The following is a 25,688-nucleotide window of genomic DNA, read 5'->3' as shown; positions in this document are numbered from 1 at the left end:
GTGATAAAGAATGTGCCTGCCACTGCAGGTGACACAGGTTTGAGCCCTGGTCCAGGAAGATCCCACATGCCGCGGAGCAACTAAGCCCATGTGCCACAACTACAGAAGCCCGTGCCTAGAGCCCGTGCTCTGCAACAAGAGAAGCCACTGCAATGAGAAGCACGCGCAACACAACAAAGAGTAGCCCCCGCTCGCCGCAACTAGAGAAAGCCCGCGCACGGCAAAAAAGACCCAAAGCAGCCAAAAATAAATAAACAAAATTTTAAAATAAAAAATAGTGGATATATGTATATGTATAACAGATTCACTTTGATGTACACCTGAAAGTAACACAACTTTGTAAACCAACTATACCCCAATAAAATATTTTTTAAAAATAAAAATGAAAATAATTGGATAGCTAAAAAAGAAGGAAAGAAAGCAGAGAAGTGATGGCAAAGAGGAAGAGAAGCATGTGGTGGTGACTGGAGACAGGGAGCTTCCAAAAAAAAAAAGATGCAAGGAACTTGGATCCTTGAATGCCTGTTGAGCACATCCGCCAACCTGGATCACTCACCTTGGACTCTTCAGGAAAGAAAAAGTATCCTTCTTTCTTTAAGCTACATTATAGTTAAGGCTCTCTTGCTACAGCAGACTAGCGTTTTACTTTAATACATAGTCCATAACTCCTGACTCCTAGGCCTCTGTTCCATTCCAGAGTCCTCACCACCCTCCTTCTAAAAAGCCAAGGCAAAGACACTGGATCCCCACCTGCCTCCTCACTGGCCTTTCCAAGACCTGAAGGAAAAGGCTCTGCCCAGAGCTCCCTTCACCTCTTTGTTTCGAAGACTGTAGATGAGAGGGTTGAGCATTGGAGTGACGATGGAGTAGAAGACAGAAACCACCTTGTTGAAGTTGATGGAAGGGGCCACTTTGGTCCGGACATACATAAAGAAAAGAGTGCCATAGAAGAGGCTCACCACAGTCAGGTGGGCTGCACAGGTGGAGAAAGCCTTCCGGCGCTCGGCAGCCGAGCGGATACGCAGCAGCGTCCAGACAATGTTGCCATAGGACACAGCAATGACTGTGGAGGAGGTCAGGAGCACAGCCAGAGAGACCAGGAAGTCTGCGGTCTCCTTCAGGGTGACATCCGAGCAGGACAAGGCTAGCAGGGGTGAAGCATCACAGAAGAAGTGATCAATGACATTGGGGCCACAAAATGTCAGTCGGGACATGAGGTAGATGGGCAAAATGGGGGTGAGGAAGCCAACCAGCCAACAAGCAGCTGACAGACGGATGCAGCTGCCCCAGGACACCAAGGCCCCATATCGGAGAGGCATACAAATGGCCACGTAGCGGTCATACGCCATGGCGGCCAGTAGGAAACACTCCGTTGCCCCAAGGAAGGTAAAGATGAAGAGCTGGGACAGGCATCCAGCATAGGAGATATTCTTGCCCCCATCTCCCGCAATAAAACCAGCCAGCATCTTGGGCACTGTGACTGAAGTGTACCAGATTTCAAGGCAGGACAAGTGTGTCAGGAAGACATACATGGGTCTACGTAGCCGGTGGTCCAAACCCACCACCAGGATGATGGCCAAGTTCTCCACCAAGGTGAGCAGGTACATGGTGAGGAAGAGAGTAAAGAAGAGGAGGCGCGTTTCATGCACCTCGGCAAAGCCCACCATAACAAACTCTGTTATGTGGGTCCAGTTTTGGTCACATGGCTGCATATGTGAGTAGTCTCAGCCTCATAGATAATGACAACTCAAGGAGAACCTATGAGATGCTGGACTGGAGTATCTTTCACTTCAGGAGAGGAAAATAAAGTCAAGACACTACCCTTAACTCTCAAAAAAATGTATAGTCCATGAGGGGCACAAGAAAACAGACAATTTCAGTACAAAACGAAAAGTGCTAGATAGAAATAAGACAGGATATTAATGGGAGGCAGTAGAGGGGAAGCTCAACCAGTCTTGAGGAATCAGGGAAATCTTCCTGGAGAAAGAGCTGTCTAAATTGGAACCTGAAAAATAAGTATAGGTTAGTGACATGAAAGATAGAGAAATAGAGAGTACATAACAAGTATAAAATCTCAGACATCAGAGAGAACATCATGCATTTTGGAAACCTCAAGTACCATGAAGGTTAAGAGCTTGGCTTCCTGATCAAGCATTCCTGGCTCCAAATACAAAAGAACCTAACTAACAGAGTTGTTGTGAAAATTTAAATTAGACAATCCCTCTACAGTATTTATCATGATTGGGTTAATAAATACTAGGGAATAATACCCTCCAAGTCCATTCATGTTGTGGCAAATGGCAAATTTTCATTCTTTTTTATGGCTGAGGAGTATTGCGTTGTGTGTGTGTGTGTACATCTTCCTTATCCTTCACCTGTTGATGGACACTTAGGGTATTATGCTTAGTGAAATAAGTCAGACAGAGAAAGACAAATGCTGTATGATATCACTTATATGTGGAATCTAAAAATAAAACAAATGAATGAATATAACAAAACAGAAATAGACTCACTGATATAGAGATCAAACTGGTGGTTACCAATGGGGAGAGAGGGAGGGGCACATTAGGGGTAGGGGATTAAGAGGTATAAACTACTACATATAAAATAAATAAGCTACAAGGATATATTGTACAGCACAGGGAATATGGCCAAGATTTTATGATAACTATAAATGAGTATAACCTTTATATTGTGAATCACTATGTTGTACACTCGAAACTTATATAATACTGTACATCAACTACACCTCAATAAAAATACATGCATGCATACACACATACATACATACTAGAGGACGTTTTTAGATGTTGACTTCTCCTGGAATAGATCATAGAGGGGAAGTGACCTTCGTTGAGCTTGAGGAACAGTCTAGGCCAACATCATGAAGAGCTAGTAACCAAGTTAATGAAGGTCAAAGCTGAGAGTCAGCCTGAGGGCAACAGAGAGCCTTGAAGAGTGCTCAGCAGGGGAGCAATGCTGTGAAGGGACAAGTACACTGTGCTGAAGCAGGTCTGGAGAGGAGGGGATGAGAGGCTGGAAGGCCAGGTTGGGAATACAGCATGAGGTGTTGATGGCTGTGGTCACGAGGCCTGGAGAGTGATAAAGAGAGCTGTCAAGAGGACTTCCCTGGTGGCGCAGTGGATAAGATTCCACACTCCCAGTGCAGGGGGCCCAGGTTTGACCCCTGGTCAGGGAACTAGATCCCACATGCATGCTGCAACTAAGAGTTCACATGCCACAACTAAGGAGCCCACCTGCCACAACTAAGACCCAGTGCAAACAAATAAATAAATATTTTTTTAAAAAGAGAGAGAGATAGCTGTCAAGAGATAAATTCCACAGGACCGAGTTCAAATCCAAAAGCCAATATCAACTTGAAATATGTGACCATGGGCGAAACACTAAATAATTCCATCTTGTAAAACAGATAATAAAAGCAGGGTCCAAAAAGATGAACTGTTATCTAATTTTAAGAGTAAGTGAACACACCATTGTAAAGCAATTATACTCCAATAAAGGTGTTAAAAAAAAGTGAGAGAATATAATGTCCCCATTACTGTGGTCATTTTTTAATTCTTTGACTCTCTTCCCATTAAAAAATGGGGCCAATGGCCACTCCCCTTGAATCTGAGCTTTGTGGCTGCTTGACGACAGAAGTGGTGCTGTGCCAGTTTCCAGGCCTTAAGAAACTGATTCCTCTCCCTGCTTCTTGGAACCCAGCCACCATGGTATGAGGAAGCCCAAGCAGCCTGCAGAAAGGCCCAGGTGGAGAGGAATTAAGGTCCCTGGTCCTCAGCCCTGGCTGAGCTCCCACTGACTGCCAGCACCAACATGCCAGCCAGGTGAATGAGTCATTTGAGGAATCGACCCTCCAGCCCTGGTCAAGCTGACCCCACTGACACCAGCCTTCCCTGCTGGGCCTTCCCCAAATTGCAGATTTGTGAACTCAATAACTGATTGCCATTTCTGTCAGCCACTAAGCTTTGGAGTGGTTTGTTAAACAGCAGTAGATAACTGAAACCATTACATACTTGTTCTGTAACCTTGGACAAATTATTCAATGTCTCTGACCCTTTGGAGGAAAACAAGTCGTGTTTTGCCTATGGTCACCAATGCCTGAACTGGAATTTGAATCCAGGTTTGCCAAGGTCTAAAACCCTTGCTCTTTCCCCTAAAAATAAACAGGTTCCCTCGGGTGTCAACATTTCCTGATTTGCTGGCAGTGACAGCATGTAGAGATACAAAATCAGAAATAAACAAGGTCAGAGTCTTCAGATTCCTGCGTGTATCTTCACCACACCTAAATCCAGGCTCCAACATCCCCAGTGGGGGTCTACAAACACTGGTTTCCTGAACAAATAATTGCACTGCAGCCCCAGAGGCTTCATGCTTCTGTTGGCTCCAGGAAATTTCAGAGCACGGTTCCTGCACGTTTCTCCCCTTTGCAATTTGGCTTATCATGTAGCACCCTAGGAACAGTGCTCACCCTTTCCAGATACCCTTCCTCACTGCACACAGATGCTGTAGAAGCCTGCCTTCCAGGTTTCAGGGTAAAGTTTTCTGAAATGTTCATTCTTTTTCATAGTCATTAAAAGCACAAGATTTAGAGTCAAACAGATCTGAAATCAAGCCTTGGCCCTGCAATTCACTAGCTTGGTTGCCTCATCCGTGAATTGTTAGTATTATTGCTAAATCTTACCTGGCCTTGCAGCTGTGACTCAAGTTCGATATTCTCATCTTCAGTAGGAAGACTTTCCCTTCCCTCATTCCTCCAAACTTGTATGCAGGTCAGACCAAAATATGCACAGGGCACCTGCTCTGTGGCAGGTGCCATAGCAGATGTACCAGAGGGGCAACCTGGCACAGAGCAGGTGCCCCCAGCATCCACCACGGGACCTGGGACAGGTGTTACCTTATGATAATTTCAGTGCTCTGATCCATAACTTAGAGATAAGATGCCAGAACCTGAGGGGGTTTGTATCAAATCCAGATGTTACCTTGAAAGAACGGCTTTTATTACTCAACTGCTGGACGAGGGGTAAAGAAGTAGGATATTTTGAACACACACACACCGCAAAGACCCACACCACCCCCCCTCAGTGTGGAGTGCTGTTACGAGGCAGCCGGGCCAGGGGCTCATTTCCAGCCTCTTGCCTCCTGCCTGGGATGCCTCTCACTTGCAGGCTGGGATTTTTAAGAAGCAGGTGAGCTTTCCCACTCTCTTCAGGCTCTCTCCCTGTCTAGTCACAGACTAAATTCAGAATATTTGGAGACTTCAGTGGACGGCAGAACCACACCACCAAAAAAGCCTAGATCCCTAAGGAAAACCCGTCATGCCTCCAAGATCAGGAGCCATCACACCTCTTCTGTCAAGAGCCAGATAGTAAATGGGAGAGACGGGATTCAAACCCCAGCGCATCTGACCTAGATGTCTGTGCTTCCCCCCCACACACACACACACACTGTGCCACCTCCCTCTGTTATTTCATGTCACCAAATGGCAAACCTGCAACCCTGGCTGCCAGCCCTGCCTGTGAGGTTCATTTCTCTGCAGCTCTGGGCCCCGCTGGAGAAGTCCCCCGGTGGGCTCCGGCGACCTGCAGGGGCACAGCGACACTCCCAGGCCTGTTAACCACATTGGCTTCCTCTCCGAGATTAAGAGAACATTACCAACCAAGTGTCAAGTAGGAAACAAACGGCCACAGTGGGGTTGGGGGGAGAGGATAGGGTCCTATGGGACAATCACTGAATGAGGAGGGGAAGCCACCCAGGAACCTGGCCTAGTTTAGTGTCCTCAAAAGATGGTACTCCCTTGGCTAAGATTTTCCCTAAAAAATGTGGGAAAACAGTTTGAGGCCCATGCAGGGAAATTAAAATTGGGTTCCTGCAGCTACTTGCTGGTGCAGCTATGTGATAAGCCTGGTGGGAGAGTCTAGATTTCTCCCTGTTTCAGTTCTCTCTACCCAGCCTCTGGGAGACTTGTCCCCAAAGGTGAAAGGCATTGGAAAATGAACATACTAAGACCCAGACAACGATTTCAGAAACCAACCACCAAACCAAGGTGAGCAGACAATGGTGGCTGGGGACCACAAGGCAGGCAGAAGGGGCTACAGGAGGTGTAGGAGCTGAAGCCCAGGGTCCTGCTCTCTGGCTCCTCTCTGCTCTGGCTCCCTGCGTCGTGACAGCAATAGTTACCCCACTTTCAGGCACACAGACAACCCCCCGAGTTCATAGCAACATCTCTAAAATCAGAGGAGCTGGGCTTAACCCTGGCTCTATCAGGTACTAGCTGTATTTTAGGAAAGGTTCTTAATCTTGCTGAGACTCATTTTTTTTCATCTTCAAATGGAGGGCGTAATATGTATATTTGCAGGGCTGGTCTAAAAATGGAAGGACGTAGCATTAAGTGAAAGTTCAGGGCCTTCGCTCTTATTGTTCCCTCTGCCTTTCTGGGTGACTTCCTCCTGTACTTCCTTCAATTCTCCTTCACGTAGAGACCCTTTCTGACCACCTCTCTGAAAATACAACTCCCGTGACTCTCTGACCCCCTTCTTGCCTTGATTTTTTGGTCACAGCTTCATTGTCATCTGTTAGACGTTTATTTGTTTGTCCATAATATCATACACACACACACACACACACACACACGTAAGCTCCTTGAAGATAGTGCCTTTGTCTGTTCATCACTGTGTTGCCAGTGCCAAAAAGAGTCACTGGATGAAGTCTGCATGCAATGAATATGTTGATACAATAAAAATAGTTGGATATATGCTCTGAGCATTATGCTGACCCAGAATGCTATTTTCTTTCCACATCCAGTTATCCGTTTGAAGGAAATGGGAAGGAAAAGAAGGCCACCAATACCTACAGAAGAGCCGTCCAATTTGGATGTTGAAGTCCAAGCAACCCTCCTGCCAATCAGCTCCAAGACCGAAGGTGCCCGCAAGAATGATGGCTGCCTGGAGCAGCCCACGCTCACTGGCCTTGGGTGAGAAACAAGTTGAATTGATTTTTGCATATAATTCTTTTTCTTAGCTACTGAATTTAATTTTAAATTTCCTGAAAAACTGTATTATATCAGCTCTTCTCAAACTCTGCTCCACCAAGCCCTAAGTTTCCCCAGTTGCCAGGTGGCTGCAGAGGGGGAGAGAGGCACCTAGCATGTGGGGCTCCCACAAACCCTGCTTCAACCACTAGGAAGTGGCAGAGTCCAGATGAGAATACAGCCCAGTCTGACCCCAGAGCCCACCATCTTTCCACCGTACCACCTCCCGGGGGGTTGGCTTTCCTAGAACTAAACCTGATCAACTAACTGAGAGCTTCTCTCATTATTCCAGCAGCTTCAATACTCAGTACCATGACCTGTTCCTCAAAGCCACTCACGGACGGTCTCTTCATTAATGGAAAAATGGGAGTGGAGGCATAGAAAAGAAATGGGAAGGGTCTCCAGTCATATGTGCAGCAGAGACCCCAGTGCCAAGGCAAGCCAGAGAGAGCCCACTATAGCAGAAAAGATCCGAGGTGGATCAAACTATCTATCTGAGCTCCTAATCTCTAAATAGGAATAATGCCTGCTCTTCCTGTCTCCCGGATATTATGTGAATCAGTGAATAGTAGATAGGCAGGCTCTGAAAACTTTAAAGGTACACTCCAGGAAGACCTTCTTATTATCTTGCTTCCGTTACTGATGGTCTAGTGATTACTGCAGAATTTCAATAAAGGGAAAGCCTAGGGGATGGCAATCTCAGGGGGGGCCAGGGGATGGCATTGAAGTGGCACTTGAATAACAAGAAAATTTATTTTGTTTATATTGTAGGTTTATTTTAAGTGTCTTGAGGGGGCAGACAGAGATGAAGGGGAACTAAAACCCCAAACGTCCCTTGACAGCCCTACTCTATGTGAGCTTAAGCAAATCAGTTGAATTCTGTGTGCCTCAGTTTCCTCACTTGAGAAATGGATTGATATTAAAAACCACAATGACTTGGTAAGAGAGTTTTTGAAAGAAAAAAAAATGAGATAACAAATTGGGAAAACTGAAGAAAGGATTGGGTTATACTGAAGTCAGGGCTCCTGACTCTAGATTTGGTATCTCTTTGGTTGATGATGCTTTTTCCATTCACCACCTTCTGCATGCTCTTAGGATACGTGCTTGTTAGTTTCCAGAGTTGGTATAAACCAGAAGCTAAATAACCCATAATCAGGTGCTCAGAAATCTCCAGAAGAGCCACTCACCTGTCCCTGCTACTTCTCTGCTTTTTCTCTGGGTAGAACACAAAGGTCCCAAGTGCTCAGAACCTTGGGACTGGTGGCAAATGCAAGCTATTGGATCTCATTGTGTAACAAGGACCCCGAATTCAAGAATCACAGCTTCCCTGAACAAAAGGCAGAGGGCAGAGATCCACCATCAGCTGAACTGGAAACGGAAGAAACAGGGGTTGTCACTGGCCATAAAACGACTCATATCCCACATAGGTACCTCTAACGCCCTGGGGGTGACCCATGGGATCAGGGCTCCAAGGAGGGTTGATGCACTCAGTCAACAAAGGAAAGAAGATAATAAATCATGCAAAACTCTGCCCCACAGGGTGTGCAAAAGCTACATGGGAATCCCAATTTGTAGACTAGCTGGACAAACACCGATGGAGGATGAGGGGCCAGCCAAGGAAGGTTCCATACCAGCTAGATTCTTTGTCAAAGTTTCTGGCTCTAACTACTCTGGAATAGGGTGAAATGAAAACTCAAGAGTTCCAGATTTACCAAGGCTGCAATGAGGTCTTCCTCTACTAGGGCGGGTCGGATATCCCCCACCCACCTACCTGCCCTTTATCCCCAGGTGGGGAAAAGCTACAATGATAACAATGGATATAACTGAGTAGCCCATTTGGTTCAGGCTATGTGCCATTCAGATGTGAAATACCCAACCTCAGTCCACAAAGAGTGAGACTTCCCTGGTGGTCCAGTGGTTAAGACTCCGTGCTCCCAACGCAGGCCTGGGTTCGATCCCTGGTCAGGGAACTAGATCCTGCATGCCACAGCTAAGACCCGGCACAGCCAAATAAATAAATAAATATATTTTTTTAAAAATCTGCAAGGAGTTCAGAGTCTCGTAGAGGCTGTGGCTAAGGGTCACTTTTTTTTTTTTTTAAATGCTGCCCTGTGCATTTTTTTTTTATATAAATTTATTTATTTATTTATCTACTTTTGGCTGTGTTGGGTCTTCATTTCTGTGCAAGGGCTTTCTCTAGTTGCGGCAAGTGGGGGCCACTCTTCATCGCGGTGCGCGGGCCTCTCACTGTCGCGGCCTCTCTTGTTGCAGAGCACAGGCTCCAGACACGCAGGCTCAGTAGTTGTGGCTCACGGGCTTAGTTGCTCCGCGGCATGTGGGATCCTCCCAGACCAGGGCTCGAACCCGTGTCCCCTGCATTGGCAGGCAGACTCCTAACCACTGCGCCACCAGGGAAGCCCTAAGGGTCACTTTTATCCTGAATGTAACTATGCTCATTTGCCTTCCTTCCAAAGAACTTCCTCCAAAAAAAAAAAAAGAACTTCCTCCAGAGGATTTGATGATTATCTACGGCTGAGAAGTCTTTCTGCATAAAGGAAATATGACATCATTTCACTACAAAGCAAAAGGAACATCAGGGGTGGTGAGTATCCACTCTGTTGGATCATAGGAGGCAGCCGAACCAAAGTTAACAGGGCGCTGGAGATGACTATTTCTTTAACATACACGTGGGATCATTCCCCTTGATTTCACATGACTTGGGTCCAGCCTTAATGTTTCAGGTGCCAACTAAACAGCAAAGCTATCTTCCCAACTAATTAATAAAACTCCTTGATAACAGGGCCAAGTCCAATATTTTTACTGGATCTCACAAACCTAGCACAGTGTAGCTCAGTGTAAAATATCATAGACTTGGATTTGAATCCCACATAAGCCTCTAGATGGATGTGCTACATTGGGGAAGTCAATCTCTCTGAGCCAGTTTCCTCATCTCTAAAGTTAGGAAAATAATGCTACCTGACAGGGATGTGGTTAGAGATGAATGAGGCAATAAAGTAAAAGGGTCCACTTATCTAACAGTGGACATGAGATGGTTACACATAAAACTTTGGGCTGCCAAAGGGAGGATGTTTAACAGTATCATACCTGTATCTCTGCTCAGTGGAAAAACCCCTTTTCAGCTCTGACCCAAGTTGACCCAATCTGACAGAGACTCCAAGAGTGCAAAGCAAAACATCCTCTTCTGCACTGACATACGAGGCTGACCAAAAGAAGTTAGGAAGACCACCATGCCAGCAGGCCGAGGGCATTCAGGAGGAAACAGCCTAGAGAACCAAGGAAACAGGCAAATGTCAAATTCTGCTCTCAAACCCAGGCCCCACCAGTTCCTGTCTTTCGCCTCCTCTCCTCTCACCTTTCAGAACACTTTATTTCACTTATGCCGGTAATACCCTGCCCTGACAATGTAAACCAACCCAGCGTGCTGGTTTTCTTAAGTTCTATCACTCTGTCTGTTGTCCCAGTTTTATACCACAGAAGTCCAAACTTGAGCAATTAAAGACAGCATTCTCCTCTGTGAGGGTAATAAAAGAGGCTTTGAATGATCATATTCCTTTTATTCTCCTCTTGCCTAAAGAATCAAATATCCCAGCTCAAAAACCAGGACACATAGAGGAGGATCAGCAACACCAACTCTCTGACAAAGGAAGAGGAACACAGCCTAGAGTGAAAAGCTGAGGGCCTTCGCCATTCCTCTAAGAAGAAATTTGAAATCACTACTTGTAGTCGTAATTTTTGTATATCATTATGATGAAGTATGTGGCATTGTATATAGTTCTTATTTCACAATAGAGACTCAGTCTTCTCAAAATCATGTTTTTCGTCTTTAACAACATCCAGAAGCAAAGTCTGGCCTGGTATTTTTCCAGGTATTCTCTTTAATGCATATTTATCATGAAATAATTCAAATGTATTCAAATGTACACACAAGAAGGAACATAATACAATGATGACTTTATACCCGCTACCCAGCTTTATCAAATATTAACCTTTGGCAGTTGTTATAGACTGAATGTTTGTGTCTCTCCAAAATTCATGTTAAATCCTAATGCCCAATGTGATGGTACTAGAAGGTGGGACCTTTGGGAGGTGATTTGGTCAGGAGGATGGAGCCCTAATGAATGGGATTAGTGCCCTTATAAAAGGGGCTCCAGAGAGCTCTCTTGCCCTCTTTCTGCCATTTGAGGATACAACAAAAATTTGGCAGTCTTCAGCCTGTAAGATGTTCTTTACCAGAGCCCAACTATGCTGTCTCCCTGATCTCAGACTTCCAGCCTCCATAACTGTGAGAAATAAATTTCTGTTGTTTGTATGTCACCTAGTCAAGGGTATTCTGTTATAGCAGCCTGAACTAAGACAGCAATATTAAATTAAGATCATTTTTTTTGTAAAGATACAATTGATAGATGATAGATAGATAGATAGATAGATAGATAGATAGATAGATAGATGATAGATAGATAAATTTAAAAAGCAGATACAGGGACTTCCCTGGTCGTCCAGTGGTTAAGAATCCACCTGCCAATGCAGGGGACACGGGTTCGAGCCCTGGTCATGGAAGATCCCACATGCCATGGAGTAGCTAAGCCCATGCGCCACAACTACTGAGCCTGCGCTCTAGAGCCCATGAGCCACAACTAGTGAGCCCACGTACCACAACTACTGAAGCCCACGCACCTAGAGCCCATGCTCCGCAACAAGAGAAGCCACTACAATGAGAAGTCCGCGCACCACAATGAAGAGTAGCCCCCACTCACCGCAACTACAGAAAGCCCACGCGCAGCAACAAAGACCCAATGCAGCCAAAATCAATCAATCAATCAATAAGAATCCACCTTCTAATGCAGGGGATGCGGGTTCAATCCCTGGTCGGGGAACTATTATCCCACATGCAGCGGGGCAACTAAGCCCACACGCTGCAACTACTGAGCCCTCACGCCTCAACTAGAGAGCCCGTATGCCACAACTACAGAGCCCACACACTCTGGATCCCGCAGGCCACACCTAGAGAGAAGCCCGTGTACCACAACTAAGACCCGATGCAGCCAAAAAAGAATAGAAAATAAATAAATAAATAAAATGCAGATACAGTTGAGGCCCTCTGTTTATCCATTTTCAATCCCATCACTCTCACTCCCTCCTTAGAATTAACCAGTATCATAAATTCAGCATTATACTGCTCATGCATAATTTATACCATTTGTTATCCATAAACATTATATTATTTTGTTTTGCATTTCTTTAAAATGTATATAGATGGTATCAAACTCCATAGATCACTTTGTAATTTGCTTTTTTCATAGAATGTGTTTTTTCATTTTTTATGTTATATTTACATCTCTAGTTTCATTCATCTTAATTTCTATGTATATTCTGTTTTACTAAAAAAGCATAATTTACTCTTCATTCTCTTGCTGGTGGGCATTTGTTTCTGATTTTTTGCTCTTCCTAACGATAAACATTCTTGTGCACATCTTGTTGTGCACACCTTCAAAAGGCTGTCTGAGGGAGTGGTTCTCAAAGTGTGGTCCCACCACCAGCAGCAGCACCTGAGAACATGTTAGATGCAAATCCTCAGTCTCTTCCCCAGACGCACTGGATTAGAAACTCTGGAAGTGGGGCCCAGTGATGGGTGCTTTAACAAGCCCACCAGGTGATTCTGAGACAAGCTGAAGTTTGAGAAGTGCTGCTCTAGGGTGTATACCTAAATGAGCACCTCCCACTTCACTGAATAATGCCAAATTGCTCTGTAAAGGGATTGCCCCAGCTCTCTTCCCACCAGCAGTGTTTGAGACTTACTAACAATATTTCTAATACAAAGCCAACACTGGGTGATGCAGCCTCTTACAGTTTTGACCAACAGAGGGTTAGACATCACATCAAATGCTTATTGACCACATGGATTTCCTCTCCTGTGCATTGCATTCCTTCATTTTTCTGTTGAGTAGTTTAATAATTTGTAGAAATTCTGTGTATTTTCTAAACATCCATACTTTGTTATACAGTCAGTATTTTCCCAGTGTTTTAACTTTGTGCAGCATCTTTAAGTTTTACATAGTAAAATATACTTATCTTCCCCTGTACAGTTTGTGCTATTGTACCTTGACTAAAGTGTATTCTAAAAATGTCTAGGTTTTGCTTTCTACACTGATATCTTTAACACAACTGGATTTAATCTTTGTCATGCTGCAAAGCAGAGACATAATTTTTTTCTCATGTTGATAACATGCTTCCTCATTAATTGATAATATCACTTCTGTCATATATCCAGAGGGATATTCAAAATATTTAACAACCTCGTGGGTGACAACCAAGCTTTTTTTCTTAATATTGCTTATTTATATATCTTCCCTTTTTTTTCTGATGAGTCTTGCTAGTGATTTACCTATTACATTATATTCCTTTTTTCTTTTTTCAAAGAACAAGCTTTTGGTTTTGTGTCCTCTGTAATTTTCTATTTCATTAATTTCTTCTTTTGTATTTATTATTTCCCTTCTTCTACCTTCATAAGTTACTTCATTGCTCTTTTTATTTTTTGGTTGAATACAACACATTTATTTTCATTTTTATCATTTATAATAAATGCAATTAAGCTACAGATTTCCCTCTAGACACCATTTTAGCTATATCAAACAATTTTTTTATTTTAGTAAATTATTATTGCTCAGCTATAAATATTTTTTTATTATGGCATTTATTTCATCTTTACTCAGAGTTGCATTCTTAAGTTTCCCAATAAGTGGAAAAAAAGAAAGTAGGCATGTGTTAAACTACTTTTTATCATTCAAATTATTTCTAATTTAATTATGTGATAAGATATTGTGGTCATTATGATATCAATTATTTAAAAGTTATTGAGATTTCCTTTTTGGCCTCATGGTCAAATTTTACAAAGATTCTATCTGTACTTGAAAAAAATACATGTGCACTTGTTGTGTGCAAAGTTTTTAGATACATATGCATACATTTTAGATCACACTTGCTAATTTTGTTATTCAAAGCTGCTATATCATTTCTAATCTTTGTCTGCTTGCTTTATGAGTTGTGTCAATCCCCTACGGTTGTTTTCTGACTTTCTCCTTAGAATTTTTCAATGTTTGCTTTATTTATTATGTTACCTTATATGAAATTTTATTAGGGATCTAAAAGTTCATAATTGTTTTATCTTCCTAGTGTGTGGTTACATTTATTATTTTGTGGTTTCTGTCTTTATCCCTATGAAAGTTTTTTGCCTTTAGATCTATTTTGTCTTACGTTAATTTTGCTACACTAACTTGTTTGTTAGTATTTGTGTTACACATCTTTTTCCGCTTTTTTATTTGCAGCCTGTGTGTGTGTGTGTGTGTGTGTGTGTATCACTCTGTCTCTTGTAAGAAGCATAGAGTTGCATTTTGTTTTTATCTATTTGATTGCTTCTGTCTTTTAATAGATGAATTTAACCCATTTCCATTTTTTGTAATTTAGTAGTTTAGACAACTATATTATCTTATTTTGTGTTTTCTATTACCATTCTTTGCTTCTTTTTCTTCTTTCCTATCTTCTTTTGTTTGATAATGTTTATTCTCTTCTGATTTGGAAGATATCAATATGTCTTATTTTAATGACTACTCTGAATTTTGTAACCTGCATTCTTAACTATAAATGTTCTGATAAAGTCTACAATTATTTAATTCCTCCCAACTTCAATAAATCCTTAATGTATTTTAAGTATCTCCTTCTTTGACTATCTCCCTCACCTTGTTATTACTGTTTTATGAAACAAAAAAATAATCTTAGACTCTAATCATTAATTAAAATTTTCAACACATTTCATCAATCTCTGTGCTCTCTAGAACAACTTATTTGATTTAGGACTGGGTGGGAAGAAGAACTATTTAGAGGATACTAGCTTCTTGCAATCCACATTTTCCTTCTGTTCCCACTTTTCTATTTCTGAAGCAAAGTTTAAGAGTCTTTTAGTAAGGATCTGTGTGTAGTAATGTATTTAGTATTTATATGTCTAAAAAATTTTTTTTAACCCTCCTTCTTGAATAAAATTTAGCTGATTGTAAAATTCTTGATTGACAGTTTTTTCCTTTGCACTTTAAAGTTATTATTCCATTATCTTCCAACATCTATTATTAATGATAAGAAGTTTGCTGTCAGTCTGTCATTCCTCTCTATATGTAAAACCCTTCTTGATGTTTTTATCTCTCTGCTCTCTGTATTGCATTCTGAGCAGGTTCCTATATTCTATCTTCCAATTCTCTAATTCTTTCTTTTCCTCTATCTGGTGCAGAGTGCATCTCATTCATTACATTTTTAAAATTTGCTTTTAAATAAGTAGTACATTTATATGGTTCAAAACCAAAGGTTACACAAGGGTAAACAATGAGAAGTTACCCTCCTACTTCTTCCTCCTTCCCACCACTCAGTTCCTCTTCTTGGAAGCAACCAGTGTTTTCCATTACTTTTATTGTTTCTAATATACTCTATTCATATATGTGGAAATGCACACACACACATGCACACACGGAGAGAGAGTCATTTTTCTCTCTTTTATACACACATATTGGCATATTATGCATCCTTTTCTCTATTTTGCCTTTGTTCACTTGAGACAATATTGTGAGGATTGTTTCATATCAGTACATAATGAGTTTCATTACCTACTAAAGGGCTTCATAGTGTTTCATTTTATGGATGAACATGATTAATTCACAAGCCCCCTGTAAAGGTTGTTTCCACTCTTTTGCTATTAAAATAATTCTGTAAAATCAACACGTTGTACACCTTAAGCAATGTTACACATCAACTAAATCTCAACAAAGCTGGAATAAATAATTAATTAATTAATTAATTGTTTATTTATTAACTTTATTTAAATTGTTTATTTATTAATTATTTATTTATTATATTATTTATGTACATCATTTTGAACATGTGAGGTTTTATCCTTAGGCTATACGCCCACAGGTAAAATGATTGCTTCTAGATATGTGCATTTACAATTCTGTGCATTTGAATTAAATTTTGAGGGAATGTTTTATTTTTATTTCATTAAAGTTTGAATAGATAACACATGTACACAATACAAAATTCGAAAAGAACAAAATAGTAAATACCAGGTTATTATACATCCTTCTACAGTCATTGCATGCATGTGTAGGCCTATATGTATGTATAGGAAGATTTCTCTTATTCAGGCCAATTAATATTGTCTTCTGCATTGAAGTCCATGGAGATCAGAAGGCTCTTGCCATACTGTTGATCAAAAGACACACTAGACTTTAGTGTAATCATTCCTATTAGGGCATACTTCTTTTTTGTCTTATCATTCAGTCTCAGCCATATAGACTCATCACTGTGGATATTATCAGTAAAAGTGAAGGTTCCTTTGGCTTTGAGATAGGCATTGTGCTTGGTCACAAATTTTCAGGCCAGTTCCAATCCAGTCTGCTTTTCTCACTGTGCCTGGTACCTAGTAATCTCTCTCAGATCTACCCTTGGGTTCCCCATCACTATGACTTTAAGAGTTGCCTTCCCTTCTCCTCTCGGTTGGTATCCCGTGTCTCATTTAGTTCCCTTTCTTGGTTTACACCCTTCATTTTGTGGAGCATGTCCTTCCATAGCTTTCTAAAAAAGTGGTACACTAAGTGTCCATCGACAGATGAATGGATAAAGAAGATGTGGCACATATATACAATGGAATATTACTCAGCCATAAAAAGAAATGAAATTGAGTTATCTGTAGTGAGGTGGATGGACCTAGAGTCTGTCATACAGAGTGAAGTAAGTCAGAAAGAGAAAAACAAATACCCTATGCTAACATATATATATGGAATCTAAAAAAAAAAAAAAAATTGTCATGAAGAACCTAGGGGCAAGACAGGAAAAAAGACGCAGACCTACTAGAGAATGGACTTGAGGACACGGGGAGGTGGAAGGGTAAGCTGGGACAAAGTGAGAGAGTGGTAGTGTATATATGGACATATATACACTACCAAATGTAAAATCGATAGCTAGTGGGAAGCAGTCGCATAGCACAGGGAGATCAGCTCAGTACTTTGTGACCAGCTAGAAGGGTGGGATAGGGAGGGTGGGAGGGAGGGAGATGCAAGAGGGAAGAAATATGGGGATGTATGTATATGTATAACTGATTCACTTTGCTATAAAGCAGAAACTAACACACCATTGTAAAGCAATTATACTCCAATAAAAATGTTTAAAAAATAAATAAATAAATAAAAATTTAAAAATGGTACATGAAAGTATATTTTTTGATATTTGGGGTGTCTTTCCTTTTTTGAGTTTCTGAAAACCCATGATATGCCATTCTACTGGGCATTTGGTGAGCCCTTTCAATATCCAAATTCATGTCCTTTAATCTGGGAAATTTTCCTGAATTATTTTATTCATTTTTCCCCATCCATTTCCTTTGTTCTCTTCCTCTAGAACTAATATCATTCATACATTAAATTTCCTGGTCCTGTCCTTCAATTTTTTATCTTTTCTCTCTTATTTTCCTCTCCATGTATTTTTGTTCTAATTTCTAGGCAATTCTTTAATTTATCTTCCAGCACTTTCATTGAGTGTTTTTCATTTCTGCCATCATGTTTCTAATTTCCAAACGTTCTTTAAAATATTTTTCTGAATTTTTTACACATTCTGTTTCATAAATACAATATCTTTTTCTCTCTCTAGCAATATTAATTTTGCATTTTTTTGTTTGTTTGCTTCCCCATTCCTCTACATAGTCTGCACTTCCTCCAAGTTGCTTTTTTCTGTCTGTTCATCACGTTTTCTATGTTCCATGTTAGAGGCTTCCCTCAAGTTTCAAGTAATCTTAGAGTATCTCCTCAGGATTAAGGGTAAACAGGATTAAAAAGCAGTTTGGAAGTTCTGAGCAGATGAGTATGACTTAGGAGCTTTTCTCTATGGCAGCAGTTCCCAACCTTTTCGGCACCAGGGACCAGTTTCATGGAAGATAATTTGTCCACGGACGGGGGTGGGGAGATGGTTCAGGTGGTAATGTGAGCGATGGGGAGTGATGGGCAGTGGCAGATGAAGCTTCTCTTGCTCGCCCGCCGCTCACCTCCTGCCGTGTGGCCCGGTTCCTAACAGGCCTCGGGACCAGTACCGGTCTGTGGCCCGGGAGCTGGGGACCCCTGCTCTATGGTGATCTGAGTAAGCCATTTCTTGGGGGAACACCCCCACCCCATGTCTATGTCTTTAGGACTTTCCTCTTAGACTGATTCTATTCCTCATAGAAGAATATTCCAAACTCCTTCCAGAGGGTCCAGTTCTGGCCATCAGCATTTTGAGAACCAAGAAGAAAGGGCCTGGTAGTCTCAGCATTCCATAGTCTTTACCTATATGGTCACTTAATACCCCTGCTTTCAGTATGGTAGCCCCACTCTCAACAGTGCCTGGTATACATGGACACACAGGCTCTGTTTCATCATTTCACAGTATTCTTTGGATGAGAGAGGTGCAGTTGTCTAGCACTGTGGGTGGGAGAGAAGATCGAGGTATAATTGATTCTCAAACAACTTTCACTCAGTCCTTTTGGTTTAGCCTCTACTTTTGGTCAGGCCCAGAGGTTTCTGGAATTGCTAGTTCTTGAGACTTAGAGGGTTCTCAGGACGAATTGGGGGTTTTGTCAGCTTTCTGAGACCATAATGACTTACAGATCTGGCTGGCTTACTAACCAGTTACCACTAATTCATCTCCTCTCCAGATTCCAAAATACTTTTGCCATTGTCTCTTCACCTATTCTCCCCATTCCTGTTGGTTTGTTTCTTTTTTCTTTCTTTAATCGCTTTACTGTAATTTTAGTGTGCTTTAGAAAGGTAGTGAAATTAGATATATATAACCAAATAGCCATCATAACTCAAAGCCCCACATGACTATTTTTTCATGTTCAAATATTCTAACTGGTTCTTTTTCATATCTCTCCATTCTTTTTTTCAGCCTATTTTTTTTATTATTTTAATGGAAGTTTTTATTTCATTTATTTCTTTGAAATAATCAATATATTTACTTAAAGCCTTGTCTGATCATTCTGTAAAATCAATTTCATCAGAAGTGAACCTATGTTCTGACCGTTGGTTTGTTGGTTACTTTTCTTAGTATTCGCTTTTATTCATCAATTTTTTTTTATTTGGTTTATAGTCTCATTTGGAATATGAGGTGGTATGTTTGTTTCAATTCTCTCTCGCATGCTCTCTCTTGCTCTCTCTCACTCTCTCTTTCTCTCCCTCTCTCTCTTCCCTTCTCCTTTACCTGAATATTCAATTGTCCTGTTTAGCAGCTTTGGGGGTCTTCAATCCAAATCTAGTACAGACAGTTAGAGGGGACTGTCCCGCAGAGCCACTGGGCTGTGGCTGATCCAGGTTAGGTCAGGGGGAAGCTTGATTCAGCTCTTGGTCACAGGGCTATGTCTAATCCTTCTCCTCTTCCAGCCTGGAGCTGGAAATGAGCCACTGCTCCTTCAGCATTTGGCTGCAGGTTTATTTCTAGCTTCCTCCCATGAGGGTGGAGGATGAGAAATGAATGCCACCCTAGCCCTGGGCGTTAGTCAGTGAGCCTGCCTCTGCTTCCCCATCTCACAGGGAATGCTCTTGACTCATTTACCACCCCAACTGCCTCTGCATTCAACACCCGCAAGTCCACCCACCCCTTCAGTCTTGATCACAGTTTGTGCTTCTGTGACAGCTTGGATCTTCAAAAATGCTTGTCTGATATTTAAGGTCTGACTATGCCTTTTTCAGTTTTCTTTTTTTGTTTGTTTGTTTTAGCCAGCACTTGCTATGTTTGTGGAGCAGAGGGGATTCTTAAAGCCTGAACTCCATCTTGATCTAGCTGTCAGTAGATATTCTTAAAGTTAGATATTTGGGGCTTCCCTGGTGGCGCAGTGGTTGGGAACCCGCCTGCCAGTGCAGGGGACAAGGGTTCAGGCCCTGGTCGGGGAAGATCCCACACGCTGTGGAGCAACTAAGCCTGTGCGCCACAGCTGCTGAGCCTGCACTCTACAGTCTGCGAGCCACGGCTACTGAGGCCCACGCACCTAGAGCCAATGCTCCACAATGGGAGAGGCCACTGCAGTGAGAAGCCCGCGCACCGCAGCGAAGAGTAGCCCCCGCTCGCCGCAACTAGAGAAAGCCCACGCACAGCAACGAGGACCCAGTGCAACCAAAAGTGAATAATACATAAATTAATTAATTTTTTTAAAAAAAGTTAGATATTTGGATTGTATAAATCTTCAGTGTGGTCAAACTTCTGATGCCCAACATGGCCAGACCAGGTCAGTTGTGGTACTGAATGCCACCTTAGCCAGGCTTAATTTTGTCTCCATCTGTGGCATATTACTGAAGCACCAGACATGTAAGAGGCTGTCAAGACTAAATATGAACTGAATCTATTCTGAATCTTCAGAATTCAAACAGTAATAAAGTTAAATGAAATTGAAGTAAAGATTTGAAGTCACTCATTTTTTAAAAATCTATTCCTATGATACACAACTATAGAGCCCCACAGGGTTGTAGGGAGGATGAAATGAGTGGTCTGTGTAGGGCATTTAGTACACCGTCTAGCATGTCTTAAGTCTATTAGGATACACCTGGTGTTAGAATGCACTGCAAAGGCGCCAGAGGATCCAGTGGGTATAGAGGTCTTTAGAGGATCAACAGGAAGAGAGAAACAAAAGGGAACAGGAAATAACTCTCCAGCCAACAGGGGAAAGGATTAAAAACAGAAAAAGATGATTATCACCAATGAAATGAAGTTTTCCTCCCTTCTAGTAACCCTCACCCTGTACACAATAAATAAGAAATTATTAACATAAATACACAGGTTTTATAAATCCAGAGGAACTACAGGAAGACAACGTAGCTCCTAGGACCTCTGGAATGTATTAGTACATTCTGTGAGGGCTGGGATTTATCTGTGTTGTTCATAGCTTTCCACCTAGGACATAGTGAGCATTTAATAATTGTGGAATGAATGAATAGACTAAAGGTGCTCAGAAATGATTTGCTGTAGCAGGTCCCAATGCAAGTATGTGTGAGAACGAATTTACATTATGGAGACAGAGAGGGAGCAAATCAGTCAAGGGTATATATAATTCTCTCAGCCTCCAAGATTCAATGTAACTTGAGTGCAAATAGAGAATCAAACCAGATAAATGTGTGTCCAACATTGGCCATGGGGAGGATCAGAGTAGGAGCATTCAGAGACATCCCTTCCCAGCAGGAAAACGGTGAAGTCTCAGTCACAAGGTAGCCCACCCCACAGGAATTCACACGTGAGTAAATTATCACTGATTAAATATTTGGGGTGTTCGTGTGTGCGTATGTGTGTGTGTGTGATATAATAGTCTCTGTCAAATAAACATATTAACTCAGTTGTATGGGAAGAATGCTTGATCTGAATTTCAGGTATTCCTAGAAGTCCTAGGAAAGGAGAATATGACCCGGAACAGCCTTTAATAACAATTATGAAGGGATTCAAAAATAAATTGCATAGATTACAGGGTTGTTTGTATAATCCCCATGTACTCAGGATACAGCTGGTGTCCCAGTTCCAAGGTTCCTTAGAGGTGAGTGGCTGAGAGGATGAATGCCACTTACCACACGTGTCACTGGGGACAACACTTCCCCTTCTCTGGTCCTCAGGTTCTTTATCTATAAAATGAGACCTTGTCTATCAGGAATATGTTGGTTGCAAATAACAGAAAAACCAACACAAGCTCTCTTAATCAAGAATTCCAATTTATAAATCACACAGAGAAAGACAAATACTGTATGGTATCACTTATATATGGAATCTAAAAAATACAACAAACTAGTGAATATACCAAAAAAAAAGAAGCAGACTCACAGATATGGAAAACAAACTAGTGATTACCAGTGGGGATAGGGAAGGGGGGAGGGGCAATATGGGAGTGGGGGATTAAGAAGTACAAACTATTGTGTATAAAATAAGCTACAAGGAGGGCTTCCCTGGTGGTGCAGTGGTTGAGAATCTGCCCGCCAATGCAGGGGACACGGGTTCGAGCCCTGGTCTGGGAAGATCCCACATGCCGCGGAGCGACTGGGCCCGTGAGCCACAACTACTGAGCCTGCGCGTCTGGAGCTTGTGCTCCGCAACAAGAGAGGCCGCGATAGTGAGAGGCCCGCGCACCGCGATGAAGAGTGGCCCCCGCTCGCCACAACTAGAGAAAGCCCTCGCACAGAAACGAAGACCCAACACAGCCATAAATAAAATAAATTTTAAAAAAGCTACAAGGATACATTGTACAACACAGGGAATACAGTCAATATTTTATAATAACTATAAATGGAGTATAACATTTAAAAATTGTGAATTACTATATTGTACACCTGTAATTTATATAATATTGTACAGCAACTACACTTCAATTAAAAAAAAAAAAAACAGTTTATGGGCTTGTATACCTGAAGAGTCCCCAGGGTCAACTTTCTCCGTCTCCCTGTTCTATCCACTTCTGTGCTGGCTTCACTCTCAACAAGCCCTCTCCACTTGGTGGCAGAGGGATTGCCAGCAGCTCCAGATTTATAACCTCACTCACAAGTCCAGTGGAAAAGAGAGCTCACCGCTCCCACAATCTAAGTGGAAGTCATGAAATAGCATCTCACTGACTCCAAAGGGGTCAGGTCACCACTGTGGCCAGAGAGATGTGATATTCTTATCGCCCTCATCTGAACATGCCTGCTCACCCCAGCTCTCCCCACCAAGATGCTACCAAACTGTCCCACCCATAATCCCACATGGCATTATGTGTTAGAGCAAAGCCTTGGGGTTCACAAGCTTCTAACAGAAATTTGTGATAGATCAGAGGGGAAGCAGAGAGGATTCCCAGGCTGCGTCTTAGAAAGGGTGTTGTAATTGATTAGCAATGCCTGCTAAAGAGCTCAAGCCCAGGCAGTGATTCGCAAGTAACATACATTTGCCATCCCTAGAAGAGGCCATCCAGACCTTCATTCCCAGGACCGGAAGACAGGACACCAATTGTGCTTTTATAACCCCAGAGACCTGCAGGACTTTAATGCTCATTAACAGTATGTAGAATAAATGTTAGTGAGTGGATAATCCTGAGCATATTACTACATCTTTTCCGCTCTTCAGTTTTCTTATGTGCAAGAGACTTAATAGCACTTCCTTATAGAGTTGTTACGAGGAGTCCATGGGGTTATGTATGTACAGTGAGCAGCATATAGTGGAAACTCATTAAGGTCCACTAACACCTCCATCAGAGTTGCTGCTCTGAGACATTAATCAAGAAGAATATTTCCTAGTGCCTACTATATACTCAGCATCTGGGAATCAGGGGGGATGGGGGTGTGAAATATGAAGAAGTGGGGATACAGGTTGTAACCTTAGAGACTGCCAGATCATGGGCGCTCTCCGCAGCAGCAACTTCTCACTTCAACATGACTGTGGCAGTCAGGAGAGGGCAGCAAAGAGCTATAGGGCTAGAAGGAACCCACACATCATGGGAAGATGACCCTTCATCTCTGATAGGGTCTACCCCCCAGGAACACAGGATGAGGTCCGAAACAAAGCCAGGAATCAGGACCCTCACGCTGGCATCCTGGTTCAGCCACTTACTTGCTGTGTGACCTTAGACAAGGCACATAACCTCTCCAGTCTTCACTTCCCAGTCTCTAAAATGAGGATAATTAAGGGTCCAGGCTGTTGTAAAGATTAAAAGAATTGGAAGAGTTGCTGAATTCTACAGTAGAGTTGTCTCAGGGCAAAAGTGGAGAACACACACGCCCTAAATCAGAAGCAGGAGACAAGAAGAGAGCTCACTTTGGGAAATACATTTAAAAACTTTTTAATAATAAAGCGTGTGTCATAACCACATATAAATACAATTCCATGATGATACGTATACTCCCTCTGACCCTCACACACATGCATCCTGAAAAGTGACTGAGTCAGGGTCATGCTTTTTGTTCACCAAATCCCATCTGTTTTCCTCCTTCCTTGGGCACATGGAAGATTAGTTCTGGCCAATAATATGTGAGAAAAAGAGATGTCTGTCACTCCCAGGCTGAAGCAGTGGAAAGCCCTTAAGTGACCCTCCAGTTTTTCTCCTCTTCTGCCATGGAACCAGAAACATCAATTAGCCTCAGCCCTCCTTCTGAGTGAAAAAGCGTCTCTGGGAATCCAATACTGTCAACCGTGTCAAACACTGCCAACAGTAAGATAAAAACTGAATTCGCCATTGGATTTAGTAACATGGGGGCCATTAAAGAGCTTGAAATGAGCTGTTTTTAGTGAACGCTGACTGGAGTGGGTTCAAGGGAGAATGGGAGAAAAATTAAAGACAATGAGTAAGGATAACTATCTAGAGAAATGTGACTGTATAAACTGATATAAAAAACAGGGAAATAGCTGGAGGGGGAAGTGAGGTCAAAAGAGAGTTGGGCGTATCCTAATGCATATATATGGAATCTAGAAAAATAATACTGATGAACCTAGTGGCAAGGCAGGCATAAAGACGCAGACCTAGAGAATGGACTTGAGGACACAGTGGGGGAAGGGGAGGCTGGGACGAAGTGAGAGAGTGGCACTGACATATATACACTACCAAATGTCAAATAGATAGCTAGTGGGAAGCAGCTGCATAGCACAGGGAGATCAGCTTGGTGCTTTGTGGTGACCCAGAGGGGTGGGATAGGGAGGGTGGGAGGGAGACGCAAGAGGTAGGGTATATGGGGATATATGTATACATATAGCTGATTCACTTTGTTATACAGCAGAAAATAACAAAACACTGTAAAGCAATTATACTCCAATAAAGATGTAAAAATAAATTAATTAATCAATTAAAAATAGGACACTAAGCAGAGAACATGTTCAAAAGAGAAACAAAGGCAGTGAACATGATTCCTTCCACCCCTTAAATGAGTTGGTTTATAAGTAACTCATAAGTTCCCATCAAAATGGGATTTAAAATTTTCCAACGCTACTAATAAAGTGAACAACATAATGCAGAACTCTTGAAAAAAAGAGGGTTGGGGTTTTTTTTCAGTTAGAAGAAATAACCAAATGTTTGTATGCTATTTGCATGTTTGTTTATCCTTAAATCTATAGTGAAAAACTCGATGTCCATTCCCAACCCTTGGTTCCCAGACCTTCTATTCCCTCAGAGAGGAAAAGAACATGATAAGCTCGTGATGGCTTCAAAGAAGATACCACACTCCACATGACTAAGCTGCAAGGATGCAGCTGTCTCCCAGCCCTCACTGTGAACACCACACCAAGAGACCAATAGATTACAGATGAGGTGGTATGCAGCTCATCACCCCGTTAGCATACTGCTTTCAATTACTTTTTATTATCAAAGGACTTCATTGTGCAGTTTAAAGAGTCAATCAGTACCATGACGCTTATAACAGAAAAAGCTTCCCTGCTCTAAATCCTCCCTATGCCCAGTCTCCACACCCCGAAGCAATCGCTTTCAACTCCATTTGTTTCTTATCCTGTTTACTGTCATATGTCTAGATCACATGCCTATGGGTTTTTTTTAACATTTTCATTTCAAGACTTAACTTTTGACTTCATAAGATGGAAAACAAGGATTTTGTTCTTTTAACCCACACACCACACC

The 25,688-nt window shown here is 42.0% G+C and overlaps 1 protein-coding gene across 1 annotated transcript; it reads right to left on the bottom strand.

Moving 5' to 3' along the window:
• Window positions 1–758: 758 nt before the first annotated feature.
• OR6Q1 (olfactory receptor family 6 subfamily Q member 1) lies at window positions 759–1,712 on the bottom strand. The gene has a single exon (XM_068556366.1). It carries the CDS (start codon window positions 1,710–1,712, stop codon window positions 759–761), a length of 954 nt encoding a protein of 317 aa, XP_068412467.1.
• Between the last annotated feature and the right edge of the window lie 23,976 nt (window positions 1,713–25,688).

This window comes from Eschrichtius robustus, chromosome 11, assembly GCF_028021215.1.
Source record: "Eschrichtius robustus isolate mEscRob2 chromosome 11, mEscRob2.pri, whole genome shotgun sequence".
Taxonomy (NCBI): Eukaryota; Metazoa; Chordata; class Mammalia; order Artiodactyla; family Eschrichtiidae; genus Eschrichtius; species Eschrichtius robustus.
This window is presented reverse-complemented; position numbering and strand designations above follow the sequence as displayed.